We start from the raw sequence: 23,444 nt of genomic DNA, 5'->3' as shown, positions 1-23,444 counted from the left end.
GAAGCTCACTAGCTAGCTAACTTGATGATGATGTTGCATCGGTGGAATTATCCCGGTGCCATTGATTGAGATGGAGCCAACGACGCTGAAGCGGAGTCGCTTGCTAGCCAGCTAGCGAGCCAGCGTTGCCCGGGATTCATTCTACCCGAGCAGCACTGAATAGCTAAATGGGTGGAACTGGAGTTATATCGCGCAGGGTATATTTTATCAAAAATGTCCACTAGTGTCCCCAGATTTGATCGAGACTTAACATGTTAACTAGCAAAAATTGCTAACTTAACCATTTAGGTTAGCTGCACGTGACACGATATCTTGCACTACATCTTTGCTGTCCTTGGATGCTTCAGTGACATTAACTGGGTGAGTAGCATCAGTGGTTAACTGAGACTTTTACTAAATTCCAGGGTCAGACTATATTCTGGAGCAGCCACTCGCTAAACACGCGGATATCGCGCTTTGCACCAGCTCTCAGTCATTATCCAGTGTGCAAGTAAACGTCTGGTACAATGTCTGGACATTTACCCAAGTCCTTCAGCTTACTAGCTACCCAAAATATGCATTTCAATATGTTTCACAGTGATACACGGATTGTCACACCTCATAACTGACACATTTCTTAACATCTGTTCCCGTTGTGCTAACTCAGCCTCTTGCTAGCTAGCATGCCAACTGTAGGACTCGATCCTGTCCCGTTCGACTGGTCCTTTTATGGTCCTATCATTGCATGCAAACTAGCGGCTAGGTAGCTAGCTAGCTGGTAGGCACGAAAACAAACCACAGTTCAGAATAAATCTCTTGAATATACATTGCAGTGCGACCTGTGAGTGTAGGATACATTAAGATAGCTTTCACTACACATTTGTAATATTCTCATTCCGCTAAATAGCCCGACCCTCAACCGGTTAGCGGCAGACCCACTACTCAGTTTTTTCAGGAGTGCATGACATAACATTATCTGGCGGATTTGTTTCTCATTCAGAACACGACAGGCGATTGTTTCGACTGGCTGTTAACAGCAAGTGCACACGTATGCCTCGGTGTGCTCTTTCGTGAGCAAGCTACTTATCTTGTTTTGAGGCAGTGGAGATGAAAACGGGATGCTAACCTCTGCTGTGTGTCTCTTTACAGACAGTGTGCATCAGGATGGCACAGCTCCTGGACGGCGCCCGCAAACTGGGCTTGGTTCTGCTGGGGTCGTTAATTCGTTTCGTGTTTATGTTCATTAACAACTGTGTAGCCATCCCATCGTACTGCTTATACCTGCTCCTGCTTCAGCCGCTGAGAATATGGGACAGTCCCACCTTTTGGCACATTGAAGGGATTATGTTCAAATGGATGCTGGCCATGGTGTCTTCGTGGGGCTGGGTTGCAGGTTATACAGGTAAGATACTTTATTATTACCCATACCACATTGTCACTGTTCCATGTACCATGAATGCAAACCTTTTTCCTGCTGTTGGCAGACAGGGCCTGGATTTCATGGCCATTGTTTACTGGTTAGGGAAGCATACAGGAGATTGCCATAAAACTTGTTTGGATGCACTCTTGATCCAAACTGACCACTGCATGGGTATGATATATAAATGTGTAGTTGTTATCCTACAGGGCCCTGTAGTGAAATGTTTTCCAAGGAGCATATGAGCTCCTGAATTGAAAAAGTAAGTAGCAGGGGAGAGACACATAGTAGTGTAATGACTGAAAATGACCATCTCTGCTTTGAATCTCAATCTGCACAGCTGCTCTTCGCTCCACTTTGTAGGGAGCATGAACTTATATTCAGGGGCATCTGCTTCTAAAATGGTAGTGCTATAGAACCCTTTCCCATTATGAAATATTCATATAATCAGCATAGTTACATATGCTCAGAGTGTAGCTGATTCTGCTTGAGCATTCATCGATAGTCAGCATCACTTTAATTGCTAAAGCGCGGTCAATGTACAGGAATTTGCCTTGGTGATGCTGCTGCAGAGACATATTGACAGCTCGCATAGTGACACAGTACAGACTGACACATGGTACGAGAACAGCAGGACCTCACAAGCGTTTGTTGGTTCCTCTCAACTGACCGGTTTCACGTCTTGGAAGTGATTCGGCCTCGTCAGTGGTGTTTGGTTGCACAGCGGCGCAAGCAAAATGCTTACAAATTACTAAGTGGTGAACATGGAGAGCAACAAGGAGTACTGATTAATTATGCAAAGCATTGTGCCTATAGAACACCTGGTCTTGCGTTGAGCAGTATATGTGTTACAGACCTCGATGAGCAGTGCTTGGAAGTAAGATATGACCATAATAGTGGTGATTAAAGTCCAGCCAAGATTATCAACATAGAGCCTAGATTTTTAGGAATTTAGAGCACCAGATCACTATACACACAGTGTAATTGGAATCTGGTACTTCTCATATTTCTCTGACACACACTTGTTGTGTATTAGATATAACAGAGGGGTCAGTATGCATGAGCAACACTCCTGGAGCAGGTAGGGGATCCGTGTCGTGACTCGTGCTCAAGGACACTTAGACAAGGATGGATCTAGGCTGGGGTGATCAACCCTGTTACCCTTCTCTCACAGGACAATCTTGTGTAACCACTAGTTCACTCTGCTGTATTTAAATGACCTTTTCATCAGGACAACACTTACAATTTAGAAGCCTCAGGTTGTGCCCAAGGTCACAGCTTTACTGCGATACTCTACATTTTTTCGTTCCATTCTGTCCAGGCCTTGTTAAGGACGAAAACAACATTCATCCATACGCTGATATCATTTCGATGAATGAGTGCTACGTAACTGCTGTCCGGGGTGTGTCAGCCTACTCATCCACAGCCTGAAAGTTTGCACTTTGCATGCTGCGCTTTGGTTAACTGTCAGAGAGATGATGGATGCTGCGTCAGTTCAGTTGGAGGAGCACAACAATGGTGCTTTGTACATGACGTGGGATCATGTTACAGTGACCAAATAAGGAGTATTGGCATATATATCCCTTGTCACTGGCACAGGTTGTACAAAAAGAATTAGGCTAATTCTGAAAACTCTTTGTTGGATAATTTTGTGGAGCGGCCCACAGCCTGAATGGAAAGGTCACCCTCAAGCTTCTCATAAAGGCTTAGTTTGAATCATTAGGTGAATGGCAGAACTGAGAGCAGATGGGGCAGTGTGAGGTGATAGCACTCCGGTACTCCCGAGTGAATATCATTACTTTTTTCCGGGAATCTAACTTACAACTCGGAGCAGGAGCCATGCTCCGCTTGCCTACAGCAAAACCATTTGAATGTTTTTGCCTCATTAAAGAGATGAGGCAAAGGTGTGAGGGGTGTGTGCGAGAGTTTCTTTTTTTTTTCTCTCTTCTTGGCACCAAAGAGACGAGATCAGTCTATTCCTATAGGTGTTGATTTCACCCGTATAGCATCCAGACAGGCTGCAATATTTGATCCGAGGAAAGGCGTTTCAGACACCCTTCAAACAGGTTATACTGTGAGGAGTCTCTATCGCATTCATGCAGCCTCAAAGAGTGCTGGTCTTTGATCACTACTGAGGTGCTGTGGCCGCACAACCTTCAGCATGTCTGAGGAGCACTGACATCCATCCCACTGTACTTGGAAAGTAATAATCACAACTATAGGGATTCCGCATAGCATTCAGTGAGCGAGGTCTGAGCACTGCCCAATGATATGACGTGTTTACTTCTGAAAGCATAACTAGCATAACTCATAACTCCCTGTGAAGACATCAGTTTTGTTGGTACAGCAGACTGATCCTAGCATAGCTAATTTAGGCTGCCTTTACTTAGCCGTGCATCATGAACCACTTTCCAAACCCACCATGTGCGGTATAACATTGTGTTTTGGCAGTCATTGCATGCATACTAGTACAGATGTTTCAGTGTTTCTCATAGGTTGTCAGTTTACTTCAGTGTAGGGAGGGGGGGTTATTGACGACTTGTTATTGACGTCTCATTTACCAAACCCAGTAACTCATTTTTTCAGGCACTAATGTCTCTCAGTCCAGTATAAGCTAATGACATTGCAACATTAGCTGACTATTATACTTCCATCTGATTGTTGAGGCGGTTTCAGACCGTCTCTCCTTTCAGTTTGTGTCTGTAGACACACTGCAACTCCAAGCAGATGCGCTGTGTCATAGGTGCAATGAGTTATGGTCTTTGAAGTTCACTAACACACTTTCGGTGCTTGGCAGCATTAAATCTGATTGTTTGGAAACTACATCGTCAAGAACCGCCAGCTTCATGCGTCACGAATGAATCCCGAAATGTATTAAAAAAAATGCTCTTGGCTGTTAATTTAGCTAGGCGGTCCGGCCCAATGTTAACAGTGTATAGGAAACGCAGTGTTGTTTTTAGTGGCAGTACTATCATGTGATCATTTGGACTGTCACCCTCTCCACCTCCCCCATCCCACCCTTTACCTCCTTCTGTCACAAAGCGGCACAACTGCATGTTGCCTCTCCAGAATGTCACACGTACAGCGGTGGGCACAAACAGGTGCCCTAAAGCCAGCAGGATTAAGTTACCATTGCATGTCAGATGACTGGGTGGTCTGCTGGGCCTGGCAGAGATTAAAGATAGTGACTATCAGTCATAAGTCTATAGAGCATGCAAACATTGTCTCAGTCCAAGAATGATCAGACTTTAGACTTGCTAAGCAGTAGGGCTTGAGTGAATTCACTTTGGATTGAATTCTTACCAGCAACTGCTGTTCATTTTGTTAATGAAAATGTTGTTATCATTTATCTTTCAGTGATTTGGTTATGACAAACTTTTCATGCAAAAAGTATTTCAATATTTGACCTTAAAGACAAGTGCTGCATAATTAATTGTAGATAATTGTATATCGCGATTTTATGTTTCCACAAATAAAGCCCCTATGTGTAGAATATTTACCTCATTATATCGTTCTCAAATTAATTTTGATAGCATAGTATAATGGCAGTAAAAAAAAAAAATGAGACCATTGCGGTTGAAATTGGTGAATTCTATATGTTGCTCTCTATGTGTTTATTCTGTTTGTCCCAGGGTATGATATATACAGGACTGACTTGGGGCCTCAGCTAAAACAGTTTTGAATTGCTTTGCTTGAATCCTTGAATTTGGAATTACTACTGTATTTGTTTTTACGGAAACTAATACACAGACAAGTCCAGATGCTGTCCAGTCCCACAGCAGCTAGCTAGATGTGCAGCATCAACTGTTGCTGTAGTTGAAGTTACTGCAGTCCTGGAATAATCAGGATAACAACATCATTCACCCAATGTATTGTCAAGAAGAATAGTTCCACTCTACTATATTGTTACACTCTGGTAGGTTAGCTGTCTTTCAGTATCATAGTAGCCTGTTTAATATTAATGTAATTTGGCAATATGGAAGTGTTTCTTATATTTTCAACTCCCCTGAAAGTCCTGGTGTGGTATATCAAGCACTTCCATTACACATGAGCAGTCACGTTTGGATGTGCAACGTGCACCATGTGACCAAGTCGAAAGTTAAGATCAGCCCAATGTTGGAGAGCAAAATATTTCTCCAGAGTCTGAACGTGAAAATGCTTTAGTTCGCTCATTAACCATGCCTGTTGTATTTTAAATTTTTGTCGCTTTGCAGTTCTGGTAGTCTCCTATTTGCAGGGGAGCGTTTATAATGTGCGGACATCCTGGCCTTTTGATTGGATTATTCAGTTTGTGGGCAGGGCCTTGGTGATGGCATAATCAAACTCCAGAAGCAATGGTGGATGAAGATGTAGCCTAAACACTGATCTTGTGATAGAAGCCACTTTTAAAAAGATTAATATACCTGCTCTAAAAGCCTTGCAGTATATGCTTTTAAAAGCTTTTATTCAGGGAAAGGACGCTTTTGATATCTTGCTGACAGACTTTGGTAAAAGTTTAATGTATCAACCGGCTCTAGTGCATGAAAACATAGGTAGACCTATTGTTATGGTCATGTCCTCATAGCACTGGTGGAGGACCAAGTAAAGGAGGCGAGCAAGCTTGGAATAACGGCACTGCAGCTCGGGGTCCATCAAGAGGACGATATTTTTTGATATATTTGTCTTTTGATAGAGGCCCAAAATTAGTCAAATTCAGTGCATGAGACTAACTTAATGTTATAGCTACACAACAATGGTTTAGTTACTGCGAATGAGGCTAGTATGGCGGAAGTCTTCTTGATGTTGTAGGTAGGTTTCTCTTCAAATGTAGTGGTACTCAGCCAGCATCCAGACCAGGCCATCATGTTTTGTCGTTTCTTTTTGTTGCTGCCGTGGTTTTAAATCAGAAAGGAGAAGTGAGTTTCAGGAATTGGTACGACTATCCCTTTCTGCTACAAGGAAATTGCAAGAATGTGTGTTATTGTCATCAAATGTTAAAGTATCCAGGAAACTGCGAGTATGATGCATTTCTTATTAAATTCGTTGACTGGTAAAACCCAAGACTCACTACAGCTTTCACTATTTTACCAGTTAACTAGTCTTTTAAAACGGAACAAGAACTCCAAATGATGGTCTGTTGCCTGCCAGAATTCACCAGCATTTGGCTGCTGGCTGGCATTAATTTCCCACTTTTTGTGAAGTGGCATTTTTGTTCTGAAAAATATTAAACAGATCATTGCAAATTTTCACTGTGTATTCTGGTTTACCACACAGGCCATTGGTCGTTTTGTTTTGGTTTTTTTTGTTGTTGTTTTTTTTTCCCCTGCTAGACTCTTCTCTGCTGCCAAGCTGAGTGTGGACAAACTGCCACTCACCTTAATTTACTGGAGAAACTGGTGTAATGCCTTGCCAAATCACCCTTCTCCTCTGAGAAGTATAGGAGGGGGGGGGGGGGGGCAAGGGCAAGGTCAGCGGTACGCCATTTAGCTGACCACCGTTACTGGATTAGACACTCTGCCTGCAGCACGGCTGTCCTCCTACCAGGCTAACTGTGTCATCTCTCAAAGACAATTTCCCTAATGTATTGTGTCTGACAGATGACCCATCTCTGTGATATCACTTACGCTCCTCTCGCACGACAATGGGGACTTCAGCGAGCATGAAGGTATGCTCCTTATGAAATGACATTGCCTTCAGGGGACGCGCACCACCCCCCCCCCCCGAGTGTGACAGGCGTGTCATTCGTCTCGAAGTGTGCTCTCAATTCCCGCACTTGAGAGGAGTGATCTTATTCTCCTGAGGTCAGGGGGGGGGAGAAATAGGCCTAAATTGAACATGCCAACACGTTATCCCCCTCCGTCCTTTTTTAGTATATGTTTTTTTTTTGTTTTTTTTTTTAAACTCAAGCCAGTGCCTGATTAACCCCAGCTAGCTTGCCTGAGCAAGAGTGCTTGATGTTGGAAGATCCTTTGTCCACTTGCATCAGAGGATGTAGATGTATGAACAGTGACCGCCCCGTTGCTCTGTATACCCAAGGATCAATGCCTAAGCTTAAACCCAGTAACTTTTCATAGGCTCTAAAGCCTATGTAATTGGCTGTAACACTTGTAACTGTTACTATATAATAAACAGTAACTACTGTGAGATGAAGTAAAAAGGAGCCTCCTGCCTTAAACCGTTGGCAGTTTTTGTTCATGCATCTACCCATGGAATATGTTTTCCAATATCTGCTAATGAACTGCTGAATGAATAATTTGTGCATTAGTAATCCATGACTAAATCTTGTTGTGAACATGCTGAATACTTAGCAGCTAGTATAGTGGGTTTAATTTGATGATGGCTTTTGAGAATGAGACCAGCTTGCTACCTTTATCACCATATATTAGTGTCTTTTACTGTGGGTCTTTTACTGTGGGTCATGCAGAAATGGTTAGGCCTAATCCTAATTATGCTCTCTTGGAGTGGTGACACAAGATCTCATCTAGTCTACACTTTGCATATAATTGCACAGTTTGGAACATAAAAGGCCTACCACATTTTTTTATATGTTGTACAGTATATTTCAATTGGATATCTGCCAACATGGTATTTAGATGACATGATGTATACATTTGAGCTGCTGATTTCAGGAAAACTCTTATTTGCCTGAGTAAATTGAGCGCATAATTGTAGGCCTGAGGTAACCTGATCATTAAGAATGTTTTTGGTTCCTATTCATCACTTTATTAGAGAATGGAACAATCAATGAAAGGCTCCCTTGAAGATGCAGATCAGATGTCACATCTCCTAGCAACAGCCTCGCTTATCTTGTGTTTAGGCAAACATTTTCGATCTCCTCGGGAAAGCAAAGCTGGAATGTCCTAGACTCTCAAGAACAGACATCTGACTTTTTTTTTCCCTCACCATCAGCTGAGCTCCTCCTCAAATACCCCGAGGCTTTAGTGCTAATGACAGGAAGGTCTTCAAAATGACGGAATACAGGCTATCTGTCAACCTCGCTGTGTTCTTCACATCTGTAATTTGTGCAGCTCTGGCTATTTATCAGCCGCGTTGTATTTTGCACATCTGTGACTTTGCTGCACCGGCAGATCCATGTCACTTTGTTTTGCTTTACCACTGCCTCACTGTGTTCTCAAGTTGATCCTATTGCTCCACCTTACCCAGAACTGTGACCCTATGGTGCACTGCACTACTGCACAATTAGAACCCTCTACCCCCCTCACCATGTATGCCAGTGCTGCTACACTTGAAGAGAAAACCCCTTGAATACTTTTACACTGTTATCTGTGATATTCTTCAGTTAGTAATTTCCTACATTTCCCAGAATGCCTTTTGACAACCCCCAGAGAGCGTGCATGAACTTGTTGCTTATGCATGTAGGTGGAGAAACCAAAACCATGTACAGCTGATGTTTTGATAGTTCTATCTAAATATCTCAATGTGACATCATGTCATGTACACTTGGCCAGGTATCCATGGTAATAAGAAAAACACACCACCAAACAACAAAATGGGCCCAGATATGCAAGGTTCATCGCCACTAGCTGGTTTTTTTGGGGTTTTTTTAACACTGTCAGTGTTTTAGGTTGTATTTTTCCTTGAGCAGTTCTTCGGCTCTGAATGTATACTTGTCATGTGTTTTAGTACGCTGTCATACAGGACGGCTTGTCTCCTCTCTTTATGAGGTCCTGTTACATTTTGTCCTGCACCAAATATGTCAATCCTGTATTGTGTAGCTGTCTCATAATGTGTGTACTTTGTTTCCTGACGTGCTGTACTAGGCGAATAAAAGCGATTTTGACAAAGCCCTGTCTACCTCAGCAATCTTAACCCAGACTCCCCAGTAGACGGGAAGTGCTCACTCACTCTGCACCCTCGGGCCCGCCTGGTACATGCATTTGCATTACACAGAGAGCTGGAGTTGGCCAGGCCCTCCCAGAACTACGGGGATTCCCACCGACTGATTGCATCCCAGCTGAATCTTCTCACCCTGTGGCTTTGGCTAGCCTACATCTTCGCAGGCCTCCTTGGCTTTCTGTTAATATGCGGAGTTGTCGAATTGCAAAGGCATGTGTTCTGCAGGAGGGCCATTGTCGTCACCCCTCATCTACCACGAGCCTCGTTTCCTCCTTTGTTGCAGCTCCTGTGTGTTTCCTGTCAACAGTCAGATACAGGCGGAATGGTTAATGAAGTAGCCTGTAAGCTTTGAATAGAGGCCCATCGATGTAAATCAGAAGGGGGAGCGGAGTGCCGTTGGGGATCTGCCCCAATAGGTGCTGATAGAGACACCGGTCATCAGTTTGAACATTGCATCACTGAAAACTGTGTTAGTATTTCACAATTCAGGTTTATTTACGGTGTAGCCTGCAGGCTTTCTCAATCTCCTCATTACACCATTGTTGGACATGTTGAAACAGACCTGTGAAATGGCTTTTTTGTGTCGTGGGAGAAAAGCGGAAACACGGTTACTAGGTTTCTGTGGTACAGGGTGAAGAGCAGGAGTAAATATGTTACAGTTTTCCTTCTATAAGTTTTATCACTTTGAGCGAGAACAGCTCCCTGGTTCTGTTATCGGCCTTGCAAAGATGCTGTGCGAGGTTATGCTTAAGGAGGGAAACCTTATTTATGTATCATATGAATGCAAATAAGGTTGATGGTCCTGTTCTAGCAGGATGTCGCTTACTGCTTATCCCAACAGGAGAATGTTATTTCAGAGCGAGGTAGCTCCCATACCAACAAGTCCGCTAATAACACTGTGTCTAGACATGTAACACGATGATTACTTCTTGCAACTTAAGGATATTCTGGTTATAATCTGTGTCAGGCTTCTGCAGTGCGCCTATTTTAGAAGCATATACTCCTAAAAATAAATTCACGTTACCTAAAAAAAGAAACTGAAATCGGAGCACGAGTGCATCTTCAGATTCAAAGTAGGGATGAGTATTTTCAGTTAATTTAAAAATGTTTCTATTTTCATTTGCTCCTTGGCAGAAAAAAATGTCAACGTAGAACCCTGTAACACTAATAATAATGTAATAACTTATCAAAATCGAATAAAATGTCCCTGAAAATGTAATATGATATATGAATGTAATATGCCAGTTAATGTGCTAAAGTGATGTTACTACATTATCCATTAGCAGTTTATTACATTAACAGGTGTTACTACATTTTTGACCCATTTAGAGGGACATTTTATTAAATTTTTACCCTGTTGATGATGGTCAGTGTATGGGTCAGCAATAATGTTGAAACATTGTCCACTAAGCTAATCGGAGTGTCCCACTTTTATATTTAGTGTAATCTGTAAACTTGAATTCTTTTCTATTTGTCGCAGGCCTGAGTGAAATATTAATTGTGAATAATTCCTGGTGTTTGTTTTAATCTTCTTGCAGTGCCAGATGGGTGGGGTAAGCCACATATGACAATACAATGAGCGCCAGAAAGACAATCAGACAATCGCTGGGAAAGGATTTGAAAGTCAATGTATTATGCCATGACAACACAGAGCATCCCTTGTGTGTTTTTTTTTGTTTTTTTTTACTCCCAGACAGTTTCCTCTGCCCTGTTCAGAGTGGACAATAGTGAGAGTGATAGTGATACCATTTCCTGAAACTCACTTCTCCTTTCTCATTGAAAACCACATGCTGAACATTTCTGTCACCCCCCTTTCCACCTAGCATTAATATGTGTCCTGGGTCATCAGACTGTAATTGAATATAGTAAAAATTAGAATAAAGACAAATAAATGCACCCAAGACAAAGATCCGATGAAGATCCGATCATCCAAAGCACCTCTGGAGGTGGTCAGAGACGCATTTGGCCACATTAACAACAAAGTGTAAATGCAGTGTGTCTCAGATCAGAAAGCACATGCAAATCAAATGGGTGTCAAGACAGCTCACACAGTAACTTGTCAAAAACTGGATGGTCAGGATGCAAATATTCTGTAGAGGAAGTGACACGTGACAGTCGGCATTTTGGCGAGGGGAAAGACTAATTGGGGTTCCGGTGTGTATACCGGAGACTCATTTTAATTCCAGGTTTAAATATAATTCAGCTACATCATACCTAGACACAATGTGGATACAAGACGCACATTAAGGCCAGGTGTTAAGGGGGCCTGTGCTTAACAACTTACCTGAAAGTGTTTGAATTGTGCTGATGCAGTGAGACCTACCCCATCTGGCACTCCAAGATGTTTAAAACAAATTTGTGGAAAGATGTTATTTGTACGTAGTATTTGACCTAAGTGTCTAATTTTGTACTGTTTCCCTACAGTAATGGAGTGGGGGGACGACGTGAGGCCCATCTCCGAAGAGGAAGCCATGGTCATCGTCAACCACCAAGCCACAGGAGACGTGTGCACCCTCATGATGTGCCTGCAGGACAAGGGCACGGTAAGAAGAGACGGGACGCCGTCGTCAGTTTGCGTCCCTTCGAGGAAGTCCGGGGATTAAAGCAGATGTTGAGGTTAAAAGGTTCACGTCGGTGTGAATGACAACGATGCAGAAATTGGAACCGGAGGGGGTTTGGCGTCCCTCTGTGTTTTAGCTGAGCGGCCCGCCATCTGCCTGGGTTGCCTGAGTGAATTGTACGAAGTTGGTAGGGATGGGTATCGTTAGGATTTTATTGATATCGATACTGATACTGCTTATCGATACCCATATTTATACTACTCTCCATAATTTGGTGCAAAAAATAAAGACATGACATGAAAAGATGTGAAAAGATTCAATGATACTTGTCCACCCATCAGTGGTTATGGCTACTTTTGACACATTGGCAAGCTCACCAATGATGTTTTTCTTCTCAACGTCATACCAAGCAGGTATGAGGGTGTTTGATAATGTGCCTCTAGAAGGGGGGTGGTAACTGGGGTTAAGGGCTGTGGTCATCTCCTTACAGGACAATATTAACAACCATAAGCAATACAAAATTAGTTATCTCTGGTTGTCAGGACAGCTCACACTAAGTTTAAGCTTAGGCTACCTAGCAGTTAGCGATTTATACTATGCTAGCTACTGGCTTGATTTGATTTGATTTATTTGACATATCAAAAACAAATATATATACAAAATGTCATACACTGTGACAAATACATATTCTCGGCTACCGAGCATACCTAAACCAACTGGACTCCACTGTAGTGAAGGGCTGTAAATCTTTCACTGTAAACTTGCCGTCAGTCCTGTGACATTCTGCTGTTTTTTCCTGTGTCATTTTCCCTCGTCTAGCGATGGAGAATGGGTTGGACTTGGGTGTCTGACTTCGGCTATCCACTGACGAAGCTGTGGCTGCTGCTTGACTGACGTGGTCTATGGGACTATTTAGGAACATAAATTAGAAGTGCTTAAAACCGATGCTAACTGTGTCCTGAGTTAATAACTACAGACTTATTTTTATAACGATAACGAGTGTTACCTTGACTTGACGAGGTCGACACAGTCGCATTTTTAGTTTGACAAATCCCATCAGCATCGGAGCCGGGGGGCTGCACTGAGGACATAACGTTAGGTGCAGCAGCCGCTTTGCCAAAGCAGTCAAACATGCTGCACTGCTTCAGATTTATAGAATGTTGGATTTGTAAGTGTTTCATGAGGTTGCTGGTGTTACCTTCTTTACACGCAACTACCTTTTTACATATATTGCATTTAGCTGCATTTTCATTCAATTTAGTAAAGTGAGCCCACACACGTTTTGTCCTGTCGGCCATGATTGGAGAGCACAGAACGTAAACACGCAGTTACGCAACGTAATCGCCTGACGCCGGCAGCTTCGTCATCATTAGGGGACGTTAGAATGAATTAACATTACATAAATAGCGATAGCGGCACCGTTTGTCCAGGAGTTCATCAATTTCGGTACTGACCAGTCAGGAACCGGTACCAATTTAGTACCGGTTCTCGATACCTATCCCTAGAGGTTGGGGAAAAACACCTCTCCCACCCTGTTAAGGATGTTTGCGTTAAGGATGTTTGCGTTAAGGATGTGTTTGTAAAAGATTACCTAACCTCACAGTTGTTTCGTTTATTTAGCCAAATGACATTTGCACAGAGCAAGTTCTCTCTTAATAAGCTTAAGGACTGCAGTTCACATTAAAGGCAATAACCAACCTCGATACTCTTGCACTGTTAGATATCAAGTTGTGATGTTGAATGCATTCTAGGAGGCATTTTGTGATTTCCTACATTTCCCAGAATGACTTTTGACTTAGTGTTGTATACGTGTGGAGATGGAGAGAGCGATGATGATGTCCTAGAAAGTTTTTCCAGCCGAGAAAAAGTGAGAGTGGAAAGAACAGTGCCGCGGTGTGCCGTGTCAGGTTGTTCAAGTTACAAAAAAGCCATTGAAGAAGCCGTTGTATTTCACACGCCACTGAAGTCAGATCTACAAAGGCGCGAGCTGTGGCTGCGTTGCATTCTGGTCTATTGAAACTGCTGCCAGTGGAGGAATTGGTATCTCTGCCTCGTCTAAGATGGATTTCTCCCGGTAACATTGTTGAGCGTCTATGTAAAATGCTGAGTCTAAAAAGAAGCCCTCGCTCTTTGGTTCTTAGAGACTGACATCAAAACCTGACGTTTACGGTTGTTTTAGATGGGTGGAAAACTTTCTATTAAACTCCATTGTAGCTTCGCTGGAAATATCTCGATGTGACATAATGTCGTCAGTTATCCATGGGAATAAGAAAAATATCAGAAATCCAAGGTACATCGCCAGCAGTGTTACAACAGTGCCTCAGCCAGTAAAACACACATGGAGGGAGGAAGGACAGAAACTATCCATGGAATGAGTGCGATTTTCTCTCCCCTGAGCTTGGATAGCGTACAGTGTCAGGCAGGCAGGGAACAGAATCAGCCCCAAACATCAGCGCACACACCCTTTGGCTCTGCTTCAGCAGGCCAATCAATAGGTTTACTTAACACAATTACCACCAGGCCACCTTTTTTCCTAGGTCGAGACGCTTCTGGTTCCCAATGACAGCCATTCTGCTTTGTGGTTTGAGCTGTAACCTTTGTGTGTTTGTGGTCATTCCTTTAACTTGTATGGTACTAGTAGGAGGGGGAGAAAGGACAACCACTTCTAACCATCCCTTGATGTTGATATGCTTGGAGCTGAAAGTTGAGCTGTGTTGAAGTTGATGTAATTCATGTTAAGTTAAACCTAACTTTAAACAGCTGTAGTCTGTATCTGGAAAGCATGTCTTATAGAATCAAGCATTGTCTGCCATCAGCTGTCTGCATTAGAGCTGGGAACAACAGGGGGGTATGCTACAAAGCAAGATTAGTGGGTTAGTGAGCTAACTTGGGGCTTAACCCTGGCTTTTCGGTCTCACAGCGGTGGCTCACTTTATAGCAGGGTAGATCACCATGGTAACTTAGGCTGCACAGCTAACCTGCTCTGGAGCAGGTGAGGTTCAGGCTATTGGATCCAAACATAAAAAGTCAGCCTCCTTATGAATCAACTCAATCAACTCAAAATCAAATCAATGGCATCACCCTTCCTCTAGGAAGGGCGATGCCATTGATTTGGCCATGTGGCCTTTTTTAAATAACCTTTACTGCAACAATTCCATCTCAAGAACCAGATATGAGCAAACACATTGCATGCAAAGGAATGAGTAAGTAAAGAACTGTACAGGGGGACAGGTCTATTATTAAATAAACATTTTTGCAGGGCAACAGTGTTTAGAGACCAGCAGAACTACTTGGCTTTTCCATGATGAATTATTATATCAGAGATATAGCCTAATATTTATTAGATCATTCTTATAATAAATGTAGCGTTTCCAGGTTATTTGCCCAGTCTGGCTATAAAAGAGGGCTTCTATCTAATAGCAGGTAACTTACATTAGTTGAGTGTAGATAACAATAGTGAATGAAATTTACTGTTGCATATTAAGTGCTGAAATTCTTTCATAGGATACCCGGTACTGATTGAAGCAGTAGATTGCACCCATATTCCATCAGCACAGCCCTGGGGAGCATGAGGCCTTAATGAATAGAAAATCTTTTCACAGCCTCAATGTCACGACACAATATTGTATCAATGAAAAGTATGCACACTGTGACTTAAGTAAAATTAAATAAATTAAATTTAAAAATTTTCTCCAACAATTCTCTCTAGCCTTGGCAGCAGCATTACTTTTTGCTGTTAACAATGTTTTGTATTGCTCATATGTTTTCATTATAATAGTTTGTTCTTGAGAGAAGAGAGAAGGACACAAATCCATTTAGTAATCCATTTCTTCCCCATACTTCCCATTTTTGCAGTCTAAATAACATTTTCAAATTGATCTGTCCATGTTGCATGCACTTGGATATTTGTTACAAACTCCTTCTCTGTTATGTGACCATGCTCATAGCTAGATTGGAAAATCCTCAGTTGACAGAGCCACCGTCGTGAGGCCAGTTATCCAAGATTGCCAGGTTTTGTCAAGCCAGCTGACGCAACACTTCCTTCGTAGTATTCCCCCAGGTCCAGACCTCCAGGAGAGGCTAGTCCTCCTCAGGCAGGACTGCCAACACACTAGTGACGTGTACAACTCCAGACTGTAGTGTCAGTCACTCTGTAGTTGCTGCGGCTGATCAATTCATCTGGGGTTTGTCGATACTGGTCAATCTGCCATTTATTCCAGACATTGAGTGGGCCTGATTGCTCGTATGAGTGCCTAGATTGAAGTCTGGTCACTTAGGTTTAGTTGTAAACGAATCTGTTGGATTTACATTGGTGAAGTACGGAAATGGCTTCCATTTCCGGCAAAATTATTCTCAGTAGTGCACGTGATTTTGAAAAAAGAATGTCAGGAAAAAAGCGGCATCGACTGTCAAATTTGAAAGTCAAGTCTGACACTTGCTCAAAGAAATCGTTTATTTGGCACCATCTCCAAACATTCAGCCTGCAGTCCCGCCACCCTCCACAAATCATCCCCGAGATCGGCTGTGGGTTTTTGGGATGGTGAGGGCGGTAGTGTTTTTTTTGTTTTTTTTTTGGCTGGGCTGGCACGGCAACGCAGCCGCCGAGCCGCGCTGCGCAAACACGATGACATGATCCGCCTCAACAACTGCATCCCTGGCCCCCGTTTATCCTCTTAGCGCTGAAACAACAAGCGCCAGAAAGGACAGTAAGCCAAAGCTGCCTTGGAGCAGATCAGACGGGTGGAAGGACCGTGCGGGGCGGTATCATTTTGGGGGCGTGGGTGTCGGCACACAGAAGCCAGTTTCCATGTGGTCTTGCTTACAGGGAAGTAGGGAATCGAACGAAATCGTGCTGTGTTTGTTGAAGTTCTACTTTTTTCTCCCCCTCTCTTTCAGGTGGTACGAAAAATGATGTGGCTGATGGACCACGTGTTCAAATACACCAACTTTGGCCTGGTGTCCCTGATCCACGGGGACTTCTTTATCAGACAGGTAAGACACCCACAACTGTTAAAAGCCGGCCCCAAATAGCTCAAACAAAGACCTAATTAGGTTAACTGTCAACATCGCCTGGGAAATGGCAGTATTTGTTCGTCTGTGTTTATCCTTTCGAACCTTTTATTCACCCAAGGAAAGTTAAATGGGCATGTGTGCTCTGGATTATGTATGCCCTGCTTCACATTCATAATGCTGTACACAATCACACCTGGGAGCCGCCCAGTACAACCGTTTTGTCTGTTGGCAACTGAGCAGCTCCACCGAAAACAGTCGGGGCTCAAGGCCACATCAACAGTAGTTGCTGAGGGACGGGACAGCATTTTCCCCTCACTCTCCCCCGCCCAGTTTTTACCAGAAGGAATCAAATCGGCGACTTCCGGGTCACGAGCCAACTTCTCCAACCTCTAGGCCGTTGCCCCCTACGTCACCAGGCTCCGCAGAAGGCGAGTCACTGCCCATCTGCTTGTTCCAGCTGGTCCGCGGATATGCGAGTCCGCTGCTACTGCCTCCTCTAAGAAGGATGACGGCAGCGGACAGTAGCGTAGTGTAGGAGGCCGCTCAGCCCCCCCCCCCGGCTCAGACTGACCCTTTGTTGTGGGGGCAGCTGGAACACAGCAGCCCGTTGTGACAGACCTACACACACAGCCCACAGGCGTCCCACTGGTCAGGGAATTCCTGCAATATCATGGAAGGTTGAGAGGTTAATTCTAGACAAGCAATGTCAGAGAGCTGAACAAATTCTCTGCATGTGATGGAATATCACAGAATGCGACAAACTGATCCACTTACAGGAACCTAGTGGGATATCTTTTACAGTTGGTTCCACACACATTTCCTGCAACAGATGGTGGTTATGAGCTGTTCTTGTTTTTTCTTTTTTCCTATTTTTCTCAGTGGCCACTTTTTCTCCGCAGGGCCAAACAGGGTTTGCCAGGGCCAGCTCCAAATGTCGACAGCAAAGACTTAAAAATGAATCAATTTTAACTGACTGCACCTCTGATACATTATCTCTGTGGATATCAAAATGTACTAAGTTCTGCCACGTTTGTTTTAGTGGAAAATAACTTAAATAATGAGTAAGCCCTATGTGGCACTGTGGATACCAGACTATTTATCCCTTTAGAACTTTTTTGAGCTGCAAAAACAGCACAAACGTGGCAGGAGGGAATTAAATTTTTTAGGTCATGGAAATGCTCTGCCATAGTGGTGGAATTTTACATCAGGCAGCGTGCCCGGGGTGGAGAACCCGGAATGTGCTAACAGCCAGCCAGGCAGGCAGCGTTGGACGGCCCGGGCAGACTCGGTCATTTCCACTGGCCCTGCTCCGTGATCCCCTCTGGCATTCTCGTCTCGTGCATTCCTGACATCCTTCCCCAGAATACCTCGCACGCCCTCACGCAGCCAAGCATCTGCCCCAGCCTCCCAAGCATCTGCTGCCCACTCAGACTGACAGACAGTCTCTCACATCGTTCTGCTCATCACGATACCAGCACGCTTTGATGGCTCAAGTCATTGTTGTACAGGGCTCTAAATTATTATTTTTTTTACCTGGTAGCACTGCTGCTCCCAACTTTCAAAACTTATAGACACGTGAGCACAGTTTGGTGCCCAGAAACATAAGTTTTACTTTCATTTTCTTGACGGAGCAGCTAGATAGGCGGGTTAGGGTTAGGGTTAGGCGCTTGCGGAAAACACTATTTCTTGTGAGAGGAAGTATCAGGAAGGGGATTTAATGTCAGCAAGTGCAAAAACTGCTTTGAGGTAAATATAGTCAGTTTGATGTTTGATTAGCTAAAACAGAGCAGATGACAGGAGAGATGCCATGCTCGCTGTAAAGAAGTTACAAAGTCACAACAAGGCAATTATTTGCAGGCGCACCAATGTGACCAAATGCAATTTCGAGGTCACAAAATTGGGTAGACGGGCTGCCTGAGGACTTCAGATCAGAGAGTGGATTCTATCAGTCCATACCTCAGGCCTGGATACACCCACTAATGATCCAGTCAAATCCCCCCCCCCCCCCCAAAGTCCAAATGCAAAATGTTATTTTTGCAGTAAAATAAACGGTTCTTCATCTGACAGTTGGAAATATTTCCATAACATCGAGCATGAACCTCAAGAATCATCAAAATAACCAAAAGATCACCAAGGTTGCTGCAGCACCCTGTCCCTCCCCCAACACGCACAAACTGTCTATAATGGGAAGTCTCCCTCTGTCCATCTGGCTCCTGTAGCCACACTAAAATCACAGCAACAATCTCAAGGTGAAGTACAGGTCTTTGGCAGGTTTAAATATAAACTTCACTGTCATAACAAAAGATCTCCTGTTGACTTTATAGCAGCAGATAAGATTAATACTGCAACTAATATTTAGGATTAATAATCAAGATCAAATTGTTTGGCAAAATAATCAGATCATTTAGCCATAGTTGTGTTGTGGTGTGCAATTTCACTACATACAACTGTACACACACACACACACACACACACACACACAAACACAATCCAGCCTGCCTATGCTAATGCATTTAGAATGGCTTTTGACCGGGCCTAACTAAAAATCAATCACAACTCTCCCGGTCCTCACTGTGCTGTCACTGCTAATGCTCTTAATGTTGCCAGGGCCAACATGTATTGCATCAGTTTCATTCATTCCATTACCGCTGGTCTGAGTGCTCCACAGTATCACTGCACCTAACCCCTGGTTTTTGGGCTTTTGTTTGTAGGTTTTCTCTTGTTTGGCTACTTGTATTAATGTACGGCAAACTGTACTCTTCTTAACAAGTCAATTAATTTAGCATTGGTCCTTAAAATCTTTTTTTTTCATTAGAACAGTTAAAGAAACCTGCCAGTGGGTTGAGATAATTGGACTTGTTATGATTTCCTTGATACTAGTAGAGTGATCTGCCTGTTTTGCATTGCTTCAAGATATTGGCACTTGTTTCTAAAATATTCCTGAGACAAGTCAAGCTAGATTGGAAAGGAGAGAAATTATCACACCCCACTGGCAGAATGTTTCACGTGTGATTGTTTTATCTATAAATACATTCGTCCGTTGTTCCCACAGGGTAAAGCTCACCGGGACAAGCAGCTGGTCTACCTGAAGGACCACCTGGACAGATACTACCACAGCCGCGACCGGAAGTGGATAGTGCTGTTCCCCGAGGGCGGCTTCCTGCGCAAGCGGCGGGAAACCAGCCAGTCGTTCGCCAAGAAGAACTCCCTCCCCCACCTGACCCACGTGACGTTGCCTCGTCTGGGCGCCACCCAGGTCATCCTGAAGACCCTGGGAGCCCAGCAGGAGAACGGCAGCGTGGGCAGCGAGACTGGGACCCCCAACCAGTCAGGTGCCTAACACACACACACAACACACACACAAAATCTTGATGTCTTTTCTCCCCGGCCTTTGTTTCTTTTCCCCAGCTCTTCTCTGTTATGCATCATGATTATTCTAACAACACAGGAGTATTTGTTGCATCTGTTGTCCAGCTGCTGTGGCTCTGATCCTTGTACTCCTTACTTTTGGTTGCTTGTAATGTTGGTGATCTAGAAATTTAAGATTATTCTACTTATAGATTCTTGTTAATTGCTCTGGAGAATGTAACTGTACACTCCTGACACCAGTAGGAAGCATGGAGTCTATGAATCACACATATACTAAGGCTGTCCGCAGCTAAATAAATTCTTGGCTGGCTAATGGTCAGAGGATTTTGTCAGGTAAACAAGTTGTCCGTTGCATAGAGAAAGCTGAAAATATGTCTCTCCCACAGTGTAATCCTCTGGTAAATCCATGCATACTGATAATAATGTGAACTTTTACTGATCCCAATAGGAAAATTTTCTTTCTGCTTGCCCTGCCTCCATGGGGAGGTCAGGGGTCAGCTACAGAGCAGCAGCCTTAGAGCTGGTAGGAATTCAGTGTCTTGCTCAAGGACACTTCAGCAGGGTAGATGCTTGCTGTCATGGGGCTTGACCCTGGGTCATCCAGTCGAATTACGACCTTTGTAACCACTAGGACACCCTGCCACCAGATCTGGTTTTCATCAAAGAAAACACATGCATATTTGTGAACTCTTGACCAAATCCAAGGCAAAAAATTCAAGCAAAAAGAAGTTAACATTCAGTCAGTTTACATTGAGATGATCATATTTTTTAATATGTTAAAAGCTAAAACTAAGTTCCATTCCTTTCAAACCATTGTACAGTGAAATTTAGGATAAAGTCAAGTAATAACCTTATAATGAGACCCCAGGCCAGCCCAGAATGCTTCATTTTTGGGTTCTCCATCCTAAGTACATCTCCCCTGGGTCACATCACTTCTTACACTGACAGAAAACTGCATGCTCCCATGTCGGCATGCCAGCTGGTACCCACTTTGCATATTTCACTGCTGTCAGATGAAAACCTTGTCGACTTAACAGGAATTTGGGAAAAAAAACAGCCTGATTTTTCAGATTGACAACCATGAATTTGAAATGTTTTCATGGATTTTGAATGGGTTCTGTTGGGCCTCGCTTAATGACGTTTGATTTATCTTTTATTAATGTCGCGGGATTTTTTTTCTTGCTGAGGTTTCCGGGTCTCAAAAAGTAGAATGCTCTGTTCTGGGGAAGTCTGGCAGAACATTGCAAGTTTTTTTCTTTTTTTTCTTTTTTGTCTTACCTCACAGTCCCTGTGAACGCTCCTGCTGCACTGGCTCTAATAATAGACTGTGTAGTACAGTTCTTCATCAAGTGGGGTTTTATGTTGGCTAGCAGGCCAGGGATGGACCATACTTCAAACCTAAAGCATTAAATCATCACGTCTTTGTCACAGTGTCCTCTGGGAACCTTGTTTTAAATGAACGGCGGCTGGCGCTGGAGATTGCGAGGAGGGGAAAGGGGTGACATGCACCGAGGTGCCAGAAATTGCATCAAGGTCCCTGAAACCCCAGCGGCGATTTGCAGAAGAGTAATTTATTCTGTCTAGAGACCAGCCCTAAATACAGCCAATGAGCTCGTCCATCTCTGCAATTAACAGCCTTTGAAAATTACATTTCTTTTCATTCTCTTCCTACTGTTTTTCCCTTTTTTCTTTTTCTTCAGCTGAATTTAAGAAACAAAAGTTTGCGTGTTTTTCACGCTACCAGGTGCAGAAATCTACTGCCATACACATACGTGTGCGGTGAGTCTCCTATGCCCACGCACACACAATTCCCACATTGGAGTTTCCTGGCTTTACCACAAAATCCATTTTAAAGGAGTGCTGCGTTAATAGCAATTTGAACAGTGTTTGGGCCAGCACTATTGAGAACGTGGCTCAGGGACTTTAGCCTTCCACGAGTTTGCTAACACAGCTCCTGCAGTCCTACAGCCTCAGCACTAACAGCCAGGAGCTAGCAAAACGCTCTGTTTATCCATCCGCAGGCCACAGTGTCAGGCCAGATGAAAAGTATCACTTCATCGGCTGTCGTAAAAATTCAGATAAGATAAGCAAGATTCATTTAGTTATGCAATTATTTGCTGTATGTGCAGGTTTTTTGTTTAGTTTTTCTGCTAATTTAGCACAAAGGCCTAAGCCATTTCATCATTGTCACACACTTTGATGGTTGCAGAGGTTCTGTTTATATGCTAAGACAAGGGTGGGATTTTGAACGTCAGTGTCATTCATTGACAGGAGATTACCCGTTTCCCTGCTTTTTATAGTTCCTGTTCATGTCCTTGGTGTTTCTTCATCTCCTGCTGTCCTTCTATATTCCAGCTGCTCAGGAGGAGAAGCTGGTTGGTGCAGCAGGACTTGTCCTTCCATTTGAATCTAGCTAATGGCATTAAAACAGAGGGAGAGTGGGGAGGAAAAACGCACACCCACAAGAGTGCCATGTCCCCCACCGTCCTGCACTCTGTGTGTGTGTGTGTGTGTGTGTGAGTGAGTGTGTGTAGGTGGGTATGCATGCCTGCATGTCCCTGGCTGATCAAAGGCGCAGCACCGTCTCTCTCTGACCCTCCCTGATGCTCTGCAGAGGCGCCCAGAGCCTGCTGACTCACACACAGACAAATGGGCCACTCGGAGGAAATGGGATTTGATGTAAATGCGTGTGCCTCTGTGTATCAGCCATGCAATGTCACCCGGGGTAAACGCAAACACTGTGCAGCCCAGACTCAAAGCATGCGGGTCAGGCAGTTCACAGCCTGCAGAAACGCTCTGTGTGCAATAGCAGCTATAAAGGACTGATAAATCTTGTTTATATGTTATAAAACAGTGCAGGTGGCAGGTGAGCAGAGTTCACCGCTGAGTGTCATTTTAGGGTTGGGCTGAAGCTCCTCATGACCTGAAGGTAAAACATCAAAGCGCGTGAGGCCTTATCCTCTGTACATTTAGCACCGACCAATCAGAGGTGGCCCTTAACCCGCAGCTCGGTCGATGGGAGGGACAGGTGTGTTCTCCGGCCGTTGCGATTGGCCCACAGAGTGGCCTGACGGAGAGCCAGACATCTGCCAGCGCGCTTCCTTCCTCTCTAAGTGTTTACAGAGGGCCGGGGCTCCTCTGATGTCGTTTTAAATGACCACGGCTGTTATTACAGTATTGTTTGTCACAGCGTGCGGGGAAGCAGCGATACTTTGGCACGCGGCCCGGTTCTTTGGCCGGCCACTCGCAGGAGACGATGGCTGCCTTTC

General features: G+C 43.9%; 1 protein-coding gene across 1 annotated transcript in view; it reads left to right on the top strand.

Annotated features, from left to right (window-relative positions):
- The first annotated feature begins 93 nt into the window (after positions 1-93).
- lpgat1 (lysophosphatidylglycerol acyltransferase 1) overlaps positions 94-23,444 on the top strand; it is a 35,832-nt gene continuing 12,481 nt past the window's right edge. The window contains exons 1-5 of the mRNA XM_071528780.1: positions 94-360; positions 1,129-1,381; positions 11,657-11,775; positions 16,690-16,785; positions 19,859-20,138. Coding sequence (XP_071384881.1) covers positions 1,144-1,381; positions 11,657-11,775; positions 16,690-16,785; positions 19,859-20,138 — 733 coding nt within the window. The 5' untranslated portion in view covers positions 94-360; positions 1,129-1,143. The remainder of the gene's footprint in view (positions 361-1,128; positions 1,382-11,656; positions 11,776-16,689; positions 16,786-19,858; positions 20,139-23,444) is intronic.

Source organism: Centroberyx affinis, unplaced genomic scaffold, assembly GCF_046629955.1.
Source record: "Centroberyx affinis isolate AG114_WGS23_722 - 3 ecotype Tasmania unplaced genomic scaffold, CSIRO-AGI_Caff_v1 ptg001724l_1, whole genome shotgun sequence".
NCBI lineage: Eukaryota > Metazoa > Chordata > Actinopteri > Beryciformes > Berycidae > Centroberyx > Centroberyx affinis.
This window is presented reverse-complemented; position numbering and strand designations above follow the sequence as displayed.